The sequence below is a fragment of the Quercus robur genome, chromosome 2 (genome assembly GCF_932294415.1).
Source record: "Quercus robur chromosome 2, dhQueRobu3.1, whole genome shotgun sequence".
Taxonomy (NCBI): domain Eukaryota; kingdom Viridiplantae; phylum Streptophyta; class Magnoliopsida; order Fagales; family Fagaceae; genus Quercus; species Quercus robur.
In genome coordinates this window covers 52,911,422-52,925,178 of record NC_065535.1, presented here as the reverse complement: position 1 = coordinate 52,925,178, position 13,757 = coordinate 52,911,422, and the positions used below count along the sequence as shown (strand labels likewise).

The 13,757-nt window shown below is 36.6% G+C and overlaps 1 protein-coding gene across 1 annotated transcript; it reads left to right on the top strand.

Moving 5' to 3' along the window:
- Positions 1-5,418: 5,418 nt before the first annotated feature.
- On the top strand, positions 5,419-6,231 carry LOC126706743 (stress-induced protein KIN2-like). Its single transcript, XM_050406281.1, has 3 exons — positions 5,419-5,475; positions 5,782-5,850; positions 5,973-6,231. Exons 1-3 carry the CDS (start codon positions 5,419-5,421, stop codon positions 6,045-6,047), a joined length of 201 nt encoding a protein of 66 aa, XP_050262238.1. The 3' UTR covers positions 6,048-6,231.
- The last annotated feature ends 7,526 nt before the right edge of the window (positions 6,232-13,757 follow it).

Here is a 13,757-nt window from a genome sequence, read left to right as displayed (position 1 = left end):
TTCGGGATCACCGTTTTGATCTCTTGATGGTTCACCAGCCCAATTTCTCCTATCATTTCTAGGTCCTCGTTGCCTTTGAGGAGTTGCACTATTCATAGCTCTCAGCTTTTGACAATTTGGTCGAGTATGCCCTTGAAGTCCGCAATGATGACACACATAATTTGATCTAGAACCTCTTTGTGGTCGTGGACGAGACTTGGCTCGGGATTCAGACCTGCCCACAGATTGATTACGTGAATTCAACAACCGTTCGTTCCCCACATTCCTCTTCTCCTCTATCTTGGGCTTCTCAGCAGTAGGGCCAACATCAGCTGATTCTTTGGCCTTTATAAACTTCACTTCTTTAGTGACATTTCGAGATGAGCTACTTCCTCCGGTATATCCCAATCCGGATTTGTTTGAAAAGCTCTTTTGAGATGAAATAACATCATCTAGCTTCTTGGTGGTGACCCTCTCTATTTTAGCATTCGCTTGCACAATCTCTTGCTCAAGAAATCTCACTTTTGTGTAAGTTTCTGACAGCTCACAATTCAGTGTTTCTATCTCACATTTGGCCTCCCTATATCGGATTAGGAGACTCTTATAGTCCTCCTCTACTTTCTTCATTTTTCTCACAGTTGCCTTGGCCACCCTTGTGTACTCCCCCGACTTCTCCAGGAGTGAGTTAAAATTCTCTTGAAGATTGGCTGTGCTTTCATCTTCTTCAGCATCTGATTCTTCAACAACTCCCAATGATTCTTCATCACTATGTTCTCCAAGGTCTCGTACAAGCAGATTCAACTCGTCTGAAGACTCAACATGGGCAATAGTCATAAAGGCTGAATAGTTCCCCTCTCCATAACAACTTTCTTCAGAATCTGAGTCGGATGAATCTGAGTCACTCAATGTCGTGGCATACACTTTGCCTTTCGATTTCAAATAATTTGGACATTCTTTCTTAAAGTGTCCATGCCCGTTGCATTCGAAACAAGTGACACCTTGTGTAGATTGGGATTCTTTTCCATCTTTTTTTTTGAATTCCCTTTTCTCCCTTCCTGAACTTTGGAATTTTTCTTTATCACCAAATTTGCCATTATTCTTGAATTTCAAGAATTTTCGAAAATTTTTTACAAGGTATGCAACATCTTTGTCAATCACATCTTCTCCCGATGAGTCATGGTCTTCCACCTTCTCATTAATGGTCTTAAGAGCAAGAGATTTACTCTTCCGTTGATTGGGCAGCGACATTTCATAAGTCTGAAGAGAACCAACCAACTCCTGGACTTTGATGTCATCAAGGTCTTTGCTCTCTTCAATCGCTGTCACTTTGGCACGAAAACTTTCCGGCAATGATTGAAGGATCTTCCTTACAATTTTAGAATCCTTCGTTTTCTCTCCCAAATTAAACTTGCTTACAATCACCTCATTCAGCTTACTATAGAAAGAGTCAAAAGACTCATCCTCACTCATTTTTAACTCCTCAAACCGAGTGGTTAGCATCTGCAGCTTGGTGTCTTTTACTTTGTTTGTGCCTTCGTAAGTGGTCTCCAATATCTCCCATGCTTCTTTGGCAACGGTAATGTGAGAAATCCTATAAAATTCATCTGGAGACACACCACAGAAAATAGCATTGAGTGCTTTACTGTTAGCATTAGACGCAGCGAGTGCTGCCTTATCCCATGTGGATTTGGCTGCCTCAGGCCTGGTCCAACCAATCTCAACAGCATCCCAAACAGATTCATCAATGGAACGCAGAAATGCTCTCATGCGAACCTTCCAAAAAGCATAATTACTACCATCAAAATATGGAGGTGCATTTAGGGATTGAAACCGATTCATCTCAATAGGGAGTCAAGGATCACACAATGGTAATGAAACCACTAGAAGTGTACCTGCTCTGATATCAATTGAAAGTTCAAATAGTGTAAAAACACCCTTGAACGTTTAGACCCCCAAATTACAAATTAACCAATTCAAGCTTTATGTCAAACAACTAGTGTGCAGAAAATGAACAAAAGCTATAATGTAGAATTGGAAAAACTATCTAAGCCAAATTAAAATCACAACCCACAGCAGATAATAAAAGGCAAAGATAAAAGGGAAGGAAGATGCAAACACAAAGACAGCACGCGATGTGTTATCGAAGAGGAAACCGAAGCCCTCGGCGTAAAACCTCTCCGCCACCCTCCAAGCGGTAAACAATCCACTAGAAAATGTAGTTAGGACACATGGACAGCAATAGACCCTCAAAGCCTAATCTACCTAGTGCACCTAAGCCCTCCAAGCTTCTTGCTCCAACGAGGTTGCGCCGAACCTTTTTCTTTTCTAGCTTCCCGGATTCCGCTACTTGACCATAGCATCAACCAATGTAGATTGGTTCCTTCCTAACTGCTTCCCAGAACACCAAACAGCTCTCTCACAGTAATGAATATGGTGAGAACAAGGTTTTGGTAAAATGCCTCTCAAGGGTTTGACAATGGAGAGGAAGAGAGTTGAGGAATTTGAAGAGACTCTAATGTATAGATTGTAGGTGAATCAATCTTGTTTTACTCTAGGGGTATAAGGGGTATTTATACTGAGGTGAGAGAAGAATGTGAAACGTCAGGTTTTTCAAAACAGGGGTGGCTCGCGGCTTGGCCTCGCGACTTGACTGAGTCGCGAGATCCAATTGCGAGATAACCGTATGGCCAGTTGTCTTGTTTTGTCCTGTAGTGCTCCAGCTAGCATGACTGTTCACCTTCTGACATGCTTGGCACGTGTGCTGCATCTGGCGGCTTGCAGCTGCGAGTCACCTGCGAGATCAAGCCGCGAGTCTCTATTTTCTTGCACACTCTTGAGCAATCAACACTCTATCTCACTCATTACCTTTACAACAAAAACCACCTAAATACAAGGTTACTAAATGCTGAAATACAAGCAAATTTGGCACGGAATAAAGCCAACAAGATGGTTGATTAAATTCAACCTTACAAAACGTTATGTTTTTGTTTCAAACTCATAACTTATTAGCTAGTAGCCATATATGTAGCTTTATGTGAAGCAAATTCCCTTACTAAAAGAATGAGAAGGTATGGACCTTGCTAGCTTTTGTTTGATTCATATTAATGACGTGATTATTCAAGGGGAAAAAACATTAAAAGAATCAACATTTGACCAACACCATCATTTTGAATCCTTTAAGGATATCACTTTATCATGTATAAGAATCGTTAGAGTTATAAAACAATTTCATCAAGAAATACGAGAGTAATATTATATCTGAATTTCCTCTTCTCAAGTATTCATTCACTACATCAAATTATTTATGATATTTATGATACTGATACATATATCTTTCTCTATACTATCGATGTTTCTCTATTTCTTAGTATCCATTCCATTAAGAGCTTATACTCACACACACACACACACACACACACACATATGTATAGAGAGAGGGAGAGAGAAAGAGATCGAAGCAACTAAAAGAAGACAAGGCCATAAATTAGATGGCTTAGTTTCAACTCCTAGTAAATACGTCTTACTTAAACTAAGGAATTATGGTGGGTTGCTATCAGCTGCCCATGTGAATGAACAAAGTATGGAGAGATGCAAATTGACCTTTTAACAACTATTTATGTTAAAATTGGATTTTCCAATATGGTCAAGGAACAAATACCTTAAGACTTGAGAACAAAGAGTTTGTAGAAACAAGATAAATGGATGAAAAGGAATTTATTGTGGTTTTGTATGTATATAGTAATAGGTCAGTTTGCAACTCTCCTTTAAGACTACGGATTTGGTAGATTTATTTACCAACTTGCACACAACACCCAAATTAAACTGATTTGGACTTACCTATATGTACTTGGAAAATAAATAGAATAACAAAAGAATTAGAAATAAAATAACAAGAGGTGAGACTAGATGCAAAGATGTTATGGTGAAACGATAAACTAAGAATAGAGAGAGAGAGAGAGAGAGAGAGAGAGAGAGAGAGAGAGAGAGAGAACCGTGTCTTTAAAGGGAATTGAAGGGTCTAAGGATTTTAGTGATTTAATAACAAAATTGTGTGCAATGGCTCTGGCCTCAAGCAGTGGTACATAACTGCTAAAGGGTTTTTTATTTGTTTGTGTTTTTTATACGTGCATCTCCTTTCTGGTAAGGACAAAATTATTTTGTTTAAAACTTTTTAAAAGGGCCGGGTTGTTTGTTTTTGTTAAAATTGGTTGATTGAGCTTAATTGTTTTTAGTTTTACTATTGGTAATTATTGTTGTTGGGCTAATTTTTTTGGGATGGTATATTTTGTTTTAAATTTTAGATCTATAATTTTTTTTTTAAAACTTTTAAAAGGAGAATGCAGGATTTACAAATTTTTTTTTTACAAATTGCTATTGTGGTAAGTGGTTATTAGTAAGTAAAAAAGTGATGTAAGTAGTAAGCCCAAATACAAACCAATAAGAATTTACTACATTAGAAGTTTTGTAAAATTGTTGTAGAAAAGTTTGTGGCTATAGGAAATAATTCACATCAATTTATAAGACTTTTAATCAATTTCGGTTTTACCTTCCCTTATCTCATCCTCTTTTCCTATATATGTGTGTGTGTTTCTAAAAAAAAAAAAAAAAAAAAATCGGTTTTACCTGCATTAAATTAATACAACGTATATAGTTATTAAAGGGTGCAAATCAATTAAGCCCATGGATTGGGCCTGAGCCCATCTGGCCTAAGACTGGGTCTATGTAGTCTGCAAGACTCTATTCTGGCCCAGTTTATAAGGATAATCTGACACTGAAAGTGGAGGTAACATTTAAGATTACTATTAATCTTTCATGTGATGCCAGTTGATGATGGGGTCCTTTACGTACCTATGGAGCAAACTAAGATCTGTACATAAAATCTGGACATGAAATATTTGCACAAATGTGTGATTGATAATGAGTATTTTTTGCTTACTACTTGATAGAGCAAGAATATGCATAGCGTGTGTGCTTATGAATCTTTTGGGGCTTTTTTTTATTATTATTTATTTTTATCACATCATATGACTCAAAAAATGCAAAGTTTATATGTATTTCTCAATAATGGACAAAGTTTAATTACCACAAGCGAACTTTATCACTAGGACAGTCTAGACTCTAGAGTAGCAAATTCATTGCAAGTAGTGTCAAGGCCAAGTTCATGTATATCCCTCTAAAATCGTAACCAACCTTGAATTGAATAATTAGTGTGCGATCATCAAAAGAAGCACCTGGTCCTGAGGCCAAATTAAAATGCCAAACTTCAATCATATGATGACACATGTTGTGAGCATATTTGAGAAAACATAAACGTGTCAATTAGTGGATTGGTTTGAAAATCCTATAAATTTTGCCTCACATTTGTTTGTAGAATCACCCAAGTTGAATTTTAGAGCCTGAATTACATTGTAGTGTTTGTGTTCCAAGCAGAAACTGAAGATGGACAAATCCCAGAATGCAAGTTACCAAGCTGGTGAGGCCGAGGGCCAAGCTCAGGTGAGTTTCTATCCATCTTATTTACATCGATTAGCATAGTAGCATACATCTAGTAAGCACGGATGCTCCAGTTTAACTCATATATTTGTATCCGGTATCGGATATCTCTGGGATACCCCTGTATACGTACCCTGATTTTTTATTTTAAGTACCAATATGTTCAAGATAAGCCTATAATACGGTTCTCCTTAGGCAAACTGCATCTAAAAGGATTTACATAGGCATGGATGGATGTTTCATGCATGAACACTATGCACGTTGACATTTTAAATGTTGATTATAGTGTGTTGTTCTTTTTTGGTTTAGGAAAAGGCGGGCAACATGGCGGACAAGGCGAGCAATGCTGCTCAATCTACCAAGGAATCATGCCAAGAGGTTCAACAATGTTTTTACTAAGTTAGAAAATTACATATAAACATAACAAAATACTTCGATCTCAAGTAATACTGCCCTACATCATTGTTAATTGCTTACATATGGAGTTCTATATATTGCAGGCTGGCCAGCAGATGAAGGATAAGGCACAAGGGGCTTGTGATGCCGTTAAGGATAAAGTTGGAGCAAACAAATGAAAATCATTTGGACCTCATTGATCGAGCAAGCCCTCCCAAATAAATTTTGTGCTTATTAAATTTTAATTTATGTTTGGTCCTTAACCTTTAGGTTGAATGTCAATTTGATTCTTAACATTTCAAATGTGTTAATTTAGTCCATTTGAATGGAAGATATAAATAATGTGTCAATTTAGTCCTTAACCTTTTGGTATTGTATCAAAATAGTTAGGCGTAAATGCACTTTTAGTCCATACATTTTGACTTTTGTCCATTTTAGTCTCTACATTTTATTTTTACCACTTTTAGTTCCTAAACCAATTAACATGGGATATTTAAGTCCTTGAAGCACCATTTCGTCAGCCAACTAACGGATGAATAAAATAATAAGAAAATTTCTAACCTTCTTATTTTTTTAAAAAGAGAAGAAAAGAATTAAATTATTTTTGTTTCTCTTTTTTTGGGAAGAACATGAAGAATCTAGAACATGTGTTCTTCCCGTTAATCATGTTCTTCATTTTCTTCCCAGCAAACCTTGCCCAAAAATTTAAAAAATAAATTTTTTTTTTCTCTTTTCTTGTATTTCCTTAGCAATGATACCCATAAAATCACTCGGATTTACAAACACAAAGACATGCCCACAAATTTACAAAACACAAAGACATTCAACAATTACTCTGTCATTCTTTCACATTCCCATTACAAACACAAAAACCTGATTCAAAATACCTTCAACAATCCCAAAGTCCTTACATGCCTTAATCCAAATTTACAGACCCAAGCAAACCCAAATGGCAAAAACCCAATCTAACCGTCTAGATCGAAGATAGGGGATAGATTTGAGGATGTTCAGATCAAGGAGAGAGAACCAGGATGACTATGGTTGGCCATGGAGGCTCAGGTTGGAGGAGAGATGGTGAGAGAAGATTCTAGAGAAGATGAGGAAAAACGGCTGCGTTGCCGTGAGCCACTTCATGCCACCACAAGCCACCATATGAGGCAGTTCCATCTCTTTCTCTCGCTCAATAGCCAGCCCCAGGTTGAGCCTCCATGGCTGAACCTAAGCACTCTTCCCTCTATCTCTAGATCTAAAACCCAAGGCCGAAGACCTCAAGCTCTCTCTCTCTGATCTCCAACTTAGGGCCAAGACTCTTCTCTCTCCATTTCTATTTTTATCTTCTTCTTTATATTTATTTTTTGTTTGATTCGAAATCTCCTTTGTTGGTTTGGTTATTTATGGGTTTGAGGATTGAGGATTGAAAAATGGGTTTGATGTGTGATTCGAAATCTCCTCCGTTGTTTGATCTGAAATCTCCTCTGTTGATTTCTTGATGTGATTTCTGGGTTTGAGGATTGAAAAATGAGATTTCTAGGTTTGAGGATTGAAATCTCCTCCGTTGGTTGTTTTGATGTGTTTGGTTATAAAGAAAGTACAAGAAAGGAAAAGAAAATGATAAGAAAATAAGGATTAATTTGGTAAGAATATGAATCATATATGGGGAAGAAAGTAAAATTTATGTTTGAAAGAAAATAATTTTTTTTTTGTTTGTTTTTTTTTTTTATAATTAAAATTGTGTATTTTTTTTTAAATTTTGGCATTTAAAAAAATATCAAATAATTTTTTAATAATATTTTAATACCCACGATAGCCACGTCAGCTTTTCCTGTTAGTTGGCTAACGGAATAGTACTTCAAGGACTTAAATGTCCTGCGTTAATTGGTTTAGGGACTAAAAGTGGTAAAAATAAAATGTAGGGACTAAAATGGAAAAAAGTCAAAATATAGGGACTACAAGTGCATTTACGCCTAAAAATTATTGTGGAAGATCCAATTGAAGTAAAATATAATAGTCAATTTATAATCCACAACTTTCACGATCCATTTAATTTGTTGAAGACCACTCCAATACAAACAATTGATTTTCTATGAGTATAAATTTTTTATTTTGTTTTCAATCCTTTGTTAATTGATAGTCAATGAGGGTAAAAAACGATGTTATACTATCTCAAGAATAAAAGTTTTAAAATTAGATCAAGTTATTGAAGTATATATTAAAGGTATATATATATATATATATATATATATTTTTTTTTTTTTTTTTTAATTTGGAGAAGAAGGTTTCAATCTTTAGACGAAAATTCAAGGTTGGGTTTCATTCAAGTGGAAGGGTTTGGTGTAGGATAAAAAGGGATTCTTTTATCATTTAAAATTTTATTTTATTTTCAGAATTTTGGGATTTGATCATTTATTTTCTTGATTTTAGGTGTTTTTAAGTCTTTTCTAATCAAATTAGAGTCCTACTATGGTATTGTATCAATTAGGATTAGTTTAGGACCTTCTCAAAAAAAGTATTAGTTTAGGAATATTTTTTACTTGTAAAATAAAGTTTTTTGGAAACTTAAAATAGGTTTGCAACTTGTAAAATGAAAATAACAATTTACTATCAATAAAATTGAGGTTTTCTTTAAATCTAGTGAATTCCAAAGTTATTTCTCGTACGTGGATTTGAGGAAAACCTTAAGGATTAAAGGATTTGCATCTACCTAGAATGGGATCTACATTACTACATTTCCATTCTGCATCGCAACCGAACCAAACCTATTCCCTACCCCTCTTGTTTTTCCTTCTTAATCTAAATGCTCATAATATTTCATCCATCAAACTTACCAACAAAAATTATCTTTACTAGAAAACTAACTCATCCCATACCTTATAGATCAAGACCTTCTCAACTTTGTTGATGGATCTAACCTGTGCTCTCCAATCTCCATCTACGTTTTGTGTGCATAACACTTCGCCTGCCTCTCTTGGGCTTGTTAGGATCAACTCCTTATAAGTATCTTAATCTCTTCCTATCTGATGAGATTCTACCTCTTGTTGGTCTCAATTCCTTTTAAAAAATCTTTACTTAAAATACTCAAATTTTCTAAATTCACTTGCAACTCCAAAGTCCTAAAGAGGGAGATCTCTCTGTCACCTAATTTCCACATATGGCCAAAACACTTTCTGATAAACTCATTGTGGCTGGAAGGCTCTTCTTAAGTCTAAATTCAAGACTTTAACATCTGTGTTTTCAAATGCCTCAAATCTGGATTTTGTGATTTAGTTACCACCTTAGCTACTCGTCTCAACCCAACCCTATTTCCTTTCTTGAGTTACATAGCCTTCTTCTCATCCACAAGTTCCTGCACTTTGATGCGTGTTCATAGAACTCACCTTGGGCAAATGTTGCTCATTGTGGAACTTCTTCAAATAGGGGTCAAGTCGCAGTGCTAGTTCAATGCAAGAGGCAAGTAGGCAACCGTGTAAGGCCCCAATGAGAGTACTAATTAAGCCCCAAACATTCACCAATAACTAAAAAGTAATTTTTTATCAAAGAAAAACCATAAAAAGAAAAATCTTTTCATTGGATGTGGCAATGACTGTTTATTTTTCTCAGTTTTAAAGTATAAAACTCATTAATCTCTCACTAGTAAATAAATTTATACTCAAATTTTATTTAGAGATATTAAATATATAATTTTATTAAAATTTTCAATCATAATTTTTTATTGTTTGGTTGCTTCACTCAATAGATATTCATTGAATAATATGATGGATTAGTTTTAATTTGTAATTTTGCATCTAAAAAAATAGATTTTAAATGGAAAAAAAATACTCCTTAAATAAATATTATATTAATATTCAAATATAAAAATATGCCTATTTAAATTAGTCGCCTTAGGCCCACAATGCCTTGAACTGGCCCTGGGTCAAGGTCGCACCTCTAGCAATTGTCGTTGTGGCCACAATGGCGATTTTTGTTACAATGGCCTTCTGATACATGTGCCTCACAGGCTCACACAATGACTCTTGTCCTCGCTACTAATCAAATTTGCAATGGTTTTAATCATATGGAAACAACTTGCTACATCATCAGATTCATCACTATACAAAATCAAAATGTCCTCGCTGCTCATCTTGCCTTCCATGCCGCTCCTTGTCAATTATTTTAACTGGTTCTTTGATATTGGTGCCACTCATTATATCACTCTTGATCTTGCCAATTTAGCCACTCCTGACAAATATTGTGATCCTGATCATTTTTGTATTGGCAATGGTAAAACCCTCCTCATTTCTCACATTAGTTCCACATCAAAAGCCCTTCTTCTTCTTTTTATTTTTATTTTTATCTTTTCAATGTATGGACTTCATGTACCATCCATTACAAAATCCTTCCTATCTATTCATCAATTTTGTAAAGATAAAGGTTTTTTTTTTTTCTTTAATAATAATAATTATTAAAATTTCACGCCTTTTTTATTAGCCTAACCTTATCTATTGTATTTAACCTTTTAGTACTACCCTTTGAACTTGGGTCCAATTAACAGGTGCTCTTAGGGCATTTTTTAATAGACAATTTTAAGAAAGTTTTAATACCACTTTCACAAAAAATATAAAAAATTGTCAAAAAAATTAGTTACTTTTTCTTTTCTCATAAAAAGTTTATACAAATAGTTCCTAAACCAGTGCCCTTAAGGCATTTGTTAACTTTTTTTCTTTGAACTTTTGTACTTTATTAGTTCCAAATCTTATCTTGTACTTTCCGTATATAAATATTATACATACAACACTCTATATGTTAAGAGTGGCAATTCATTTCCTATATTATGTTTCAATTTTCCCCAATAGAAGTTGTTTTGTTGTAGGATTAAAGCTCATAAAGAATCGGGGGTGGGGCCATTATTCGGGATGCTAATGGTCTGGTTGTGGCAGCTTTGAGCAAGAAAATTAGAGCTCCTTTGGGTCCTTTGGAGGTGGAGGCAAAAGTTTTTGAGATTGGTCTATAGTTTGCCAAGGATGTGGGGTTACAAGAGTTTACATTGGAAGGTGACTCTCTTAATGTCTTTCGTGCCCTTGCTGGTCCTTCTCCACCTCCATCTTCAGTACTGTCTATTATTTATGGGATTCAAGCTTCATGTCATGTTGTTAGAAATGTGTTGTTTTTGCATGTCCGTAGGTAGGGGAACAAACCAGTGTTAGTATTGTTGATTTTTTTGTTTGGATGGAAGAGAATCCTTGTTTTGTGGTACAAGCTCTTCATCATGATGTAATGTTGTTTTCTATTTATATAAAGTTTCAAGTTTCCTATCAATATATATATATATGTGTGTGTGTGTGGTGCTCTCGTGTTTCATGCACGTAGTAGCAGGTTGAGTCTTGCAGCCCTTGCAAGAGTTACAGTGACCTTCTGTTGGTAAGGTCGGGGTGGGTGGTTTCTTGTTTAAATAGTAGCTCCGTAACGGGGCGTTCAGCGAAATTAGCTTTCTAACGGCAGAGGAACTGGAAGTGGTCCTTCACAGAGGAGGAGGATGAAGGTGTTGAACTAGGAGATAATAGTACTAAAGCTGCAAAAGAGGTAGGAAAAAACTGTCTTATTATGAAGATCATGACCCCTAGAAATATAAGCTTAGACACACTGAGAAAAAACTTGAGGATGCTATGGAAAACAAACAAGTGGGTCAACTTTTCTGAGTTAGAGGAAGACTTGTTTCTAGTGGAGTTTGGAGATGGGAAAGATAAGAAGAAAATCCTTGACATGTGCCCTTGGAGTTTTGAGAAACAGTTGGTGCTCTTACGAGAGTTTGAAGGTGAGTTAACTCCTAAGGAGATCGAGATTAAATGGTCGCCCTTTTGTATTCAGATTTTCAATCTACCTCTGAAGAGTAGAACTAAGGAAACAGGATGGGCGATTGGATCATCCTTGGGGACTGTTATGGAGGTTGACGTTCCTGACTCTGAAGTTAACTGGGGTAAATGTCTTAGGGTGAGAGTCAGGATCGACGTCACAAAAAGACTTATCTGGGGAAAAAGAATCACCATTGAAGGTGGTGAGTCAAGGTGGGTTTAGCTCAAGTTTGAGAGGCTCCCTAACTTTTGCTACCGGTGCGGTCTGCTTAGCTCAAGATGTCCCCAACACGCATCCTTGGATGCCTTGTCTCTCGTGATACCTAGTGGGCCCTATCATGAGGTAATATGAGCCAACACCTCAGTTGTTTATCCTAAGTCCCTTTCACAGCATGAGCACCTCCTAACACAAAATAATCTTGTGACCCATGGCCCCAAGCTAGCTGACATCTCCAATCACCAGCCAACAAGGCAAGACTCTTTTGCTTCAACTCCAAAATGGTCACGTATACTACGATCTTCTTCAAGCAGTAAGGAAGCTTTGCTTGTACATGCAGGACAAAAAAGAACTTTTGTGGTGGATTCTGATCAGGTTGAAGTACCAAACAAGAAATACATAGTTTCCCAAGATGAAAAGGAAAATTATGAAATTTTGGTGACCTTTGGTTACCAGCCTTGCCAAGGTTTATGAGTATTCTGTGTTGGAATTGTCGCAGGCTCAGGAACTGGTAGACAGTTCAAGAGCTCGGGGATATTATCTGGGCACAAGATCCTACAGTTGTGTTCTTAGCCGAAACATGGCTGGTTGAAGCTAGGCTTGCAGGCATACGTGATTCTTTACAATTCGGTCACTACTATGGTGTTTCAAAAGTGAACCATGGTGGTGGCTTAGCTCTTTTCTGGAAAAAAGATTTTAATTTATGGGTTATTTCCTCCTCTCTCAATCACATAGATACAGTGATTTTTGGAGGTACTGATAAAGGTTAGAGATTTACGGGATTTTATGGAGCTCCAGAAACTCATCGTTGCTCTGATTCATGGAACTTGTTGAGAAACCTTCATAATTAGCTTTCGCTATCGTGGTTGTGTGGGGGAGATTTCAATGAACTCGTGAAGTCACATGAGAAGAAAGGGGGGCGTCCTCGCCCCTATGGTTAGATGCAAAAGTTTAGAGAGGTGTTAGATGAATGCGTCTTGTTGGATTTGGGATTTAGTGGGAAAAAGTTTACATGGTTCAAGAATTACCCCACAGGTGGCATTTGGGAACGCCTTGATAGAGCTGTTCGTACGACTGAATGGGTTGAACATTTTCTTGCAACAAAGGTTCAATCCTTGGTTTGTGGGTAGTCCAATCATAGCCCTATTGTAATATTTCACAAACCTTAGTGGAGAAGAAGAAGATGCTGAGTAAAGCTGAGGAAGCGGCAATTCAGGGGGGCAACATGGATGTTTTTCTGCAACTAAAATTTGAAGTTAATGGGCTCCTATACATGGAAGAACAAATGTGGCAACAGAGAAGCCATACCCATTGGTTGGTCTCGGGTGATAGCAACATGAAGTACTTCCATAATAGGGCGTCCCAACGCTTCCGTTGTAACTCCATTTCTGAGCTCCGCGATCTAAATAGAGTATTGTTTTCAGAAGGGGAAAATGTTTCTGCCATGATTGTAGATTATTATAGCAAGCTTTTCTCCTCTTCAAATCCAAGTGATATGGAGATGGTGGTTCAACACACAAAAAGGGTGGTGAGTGCTGATATGAATAATGGTTTGGTTGAAGCCTTTACAAAGGAGGAGGTCGAAACAGACCTAAAACAGATGGTGCCTTTAAAAGCTCCCGGCCTCAATGGTATGCCCCCTCTCTTTTTCCAACATTATTGGGACAGTACTGGTGACGATATTGTTAAGGCTGTTTTATTTTTCTTAAATTCCAAAGAAGTTTTGCCATGCCTTAACCATACTTATATTACACTCATCCCCAAAGTCAAGAGCCTGGAATTCATTTCTGATTTTCGACCTATTGCGCTTTGTAATGTCTTGTATAAACTTGTCTCCAAAGTATTGG

Bases quoted from the DNA above. Each gene is read 5' to 3' on its own strand.
- LOC126706743 (XM_050406281.1), top strand. From the start codon at position 5,419: ATGGACAAATCCCAGAATGCAAGTTACCAAGCTGGTGAGGCCGAGGGC. The intron at 5,476-5,781 runs GTGAGTTTCTAT...TTTTTGGTTTAG, and splicing joins AGGCCGAGGGCCAAGCTCAG to GAAAAGGCGGGCAACATGGC. The intron at 5,851-5,972 runs GTTCAACAATGT...TATATATTGCAG, and splicing joins CCAAGGAATCATGCCAAGAG to GCTGGCCAGCAGATGAAGGA.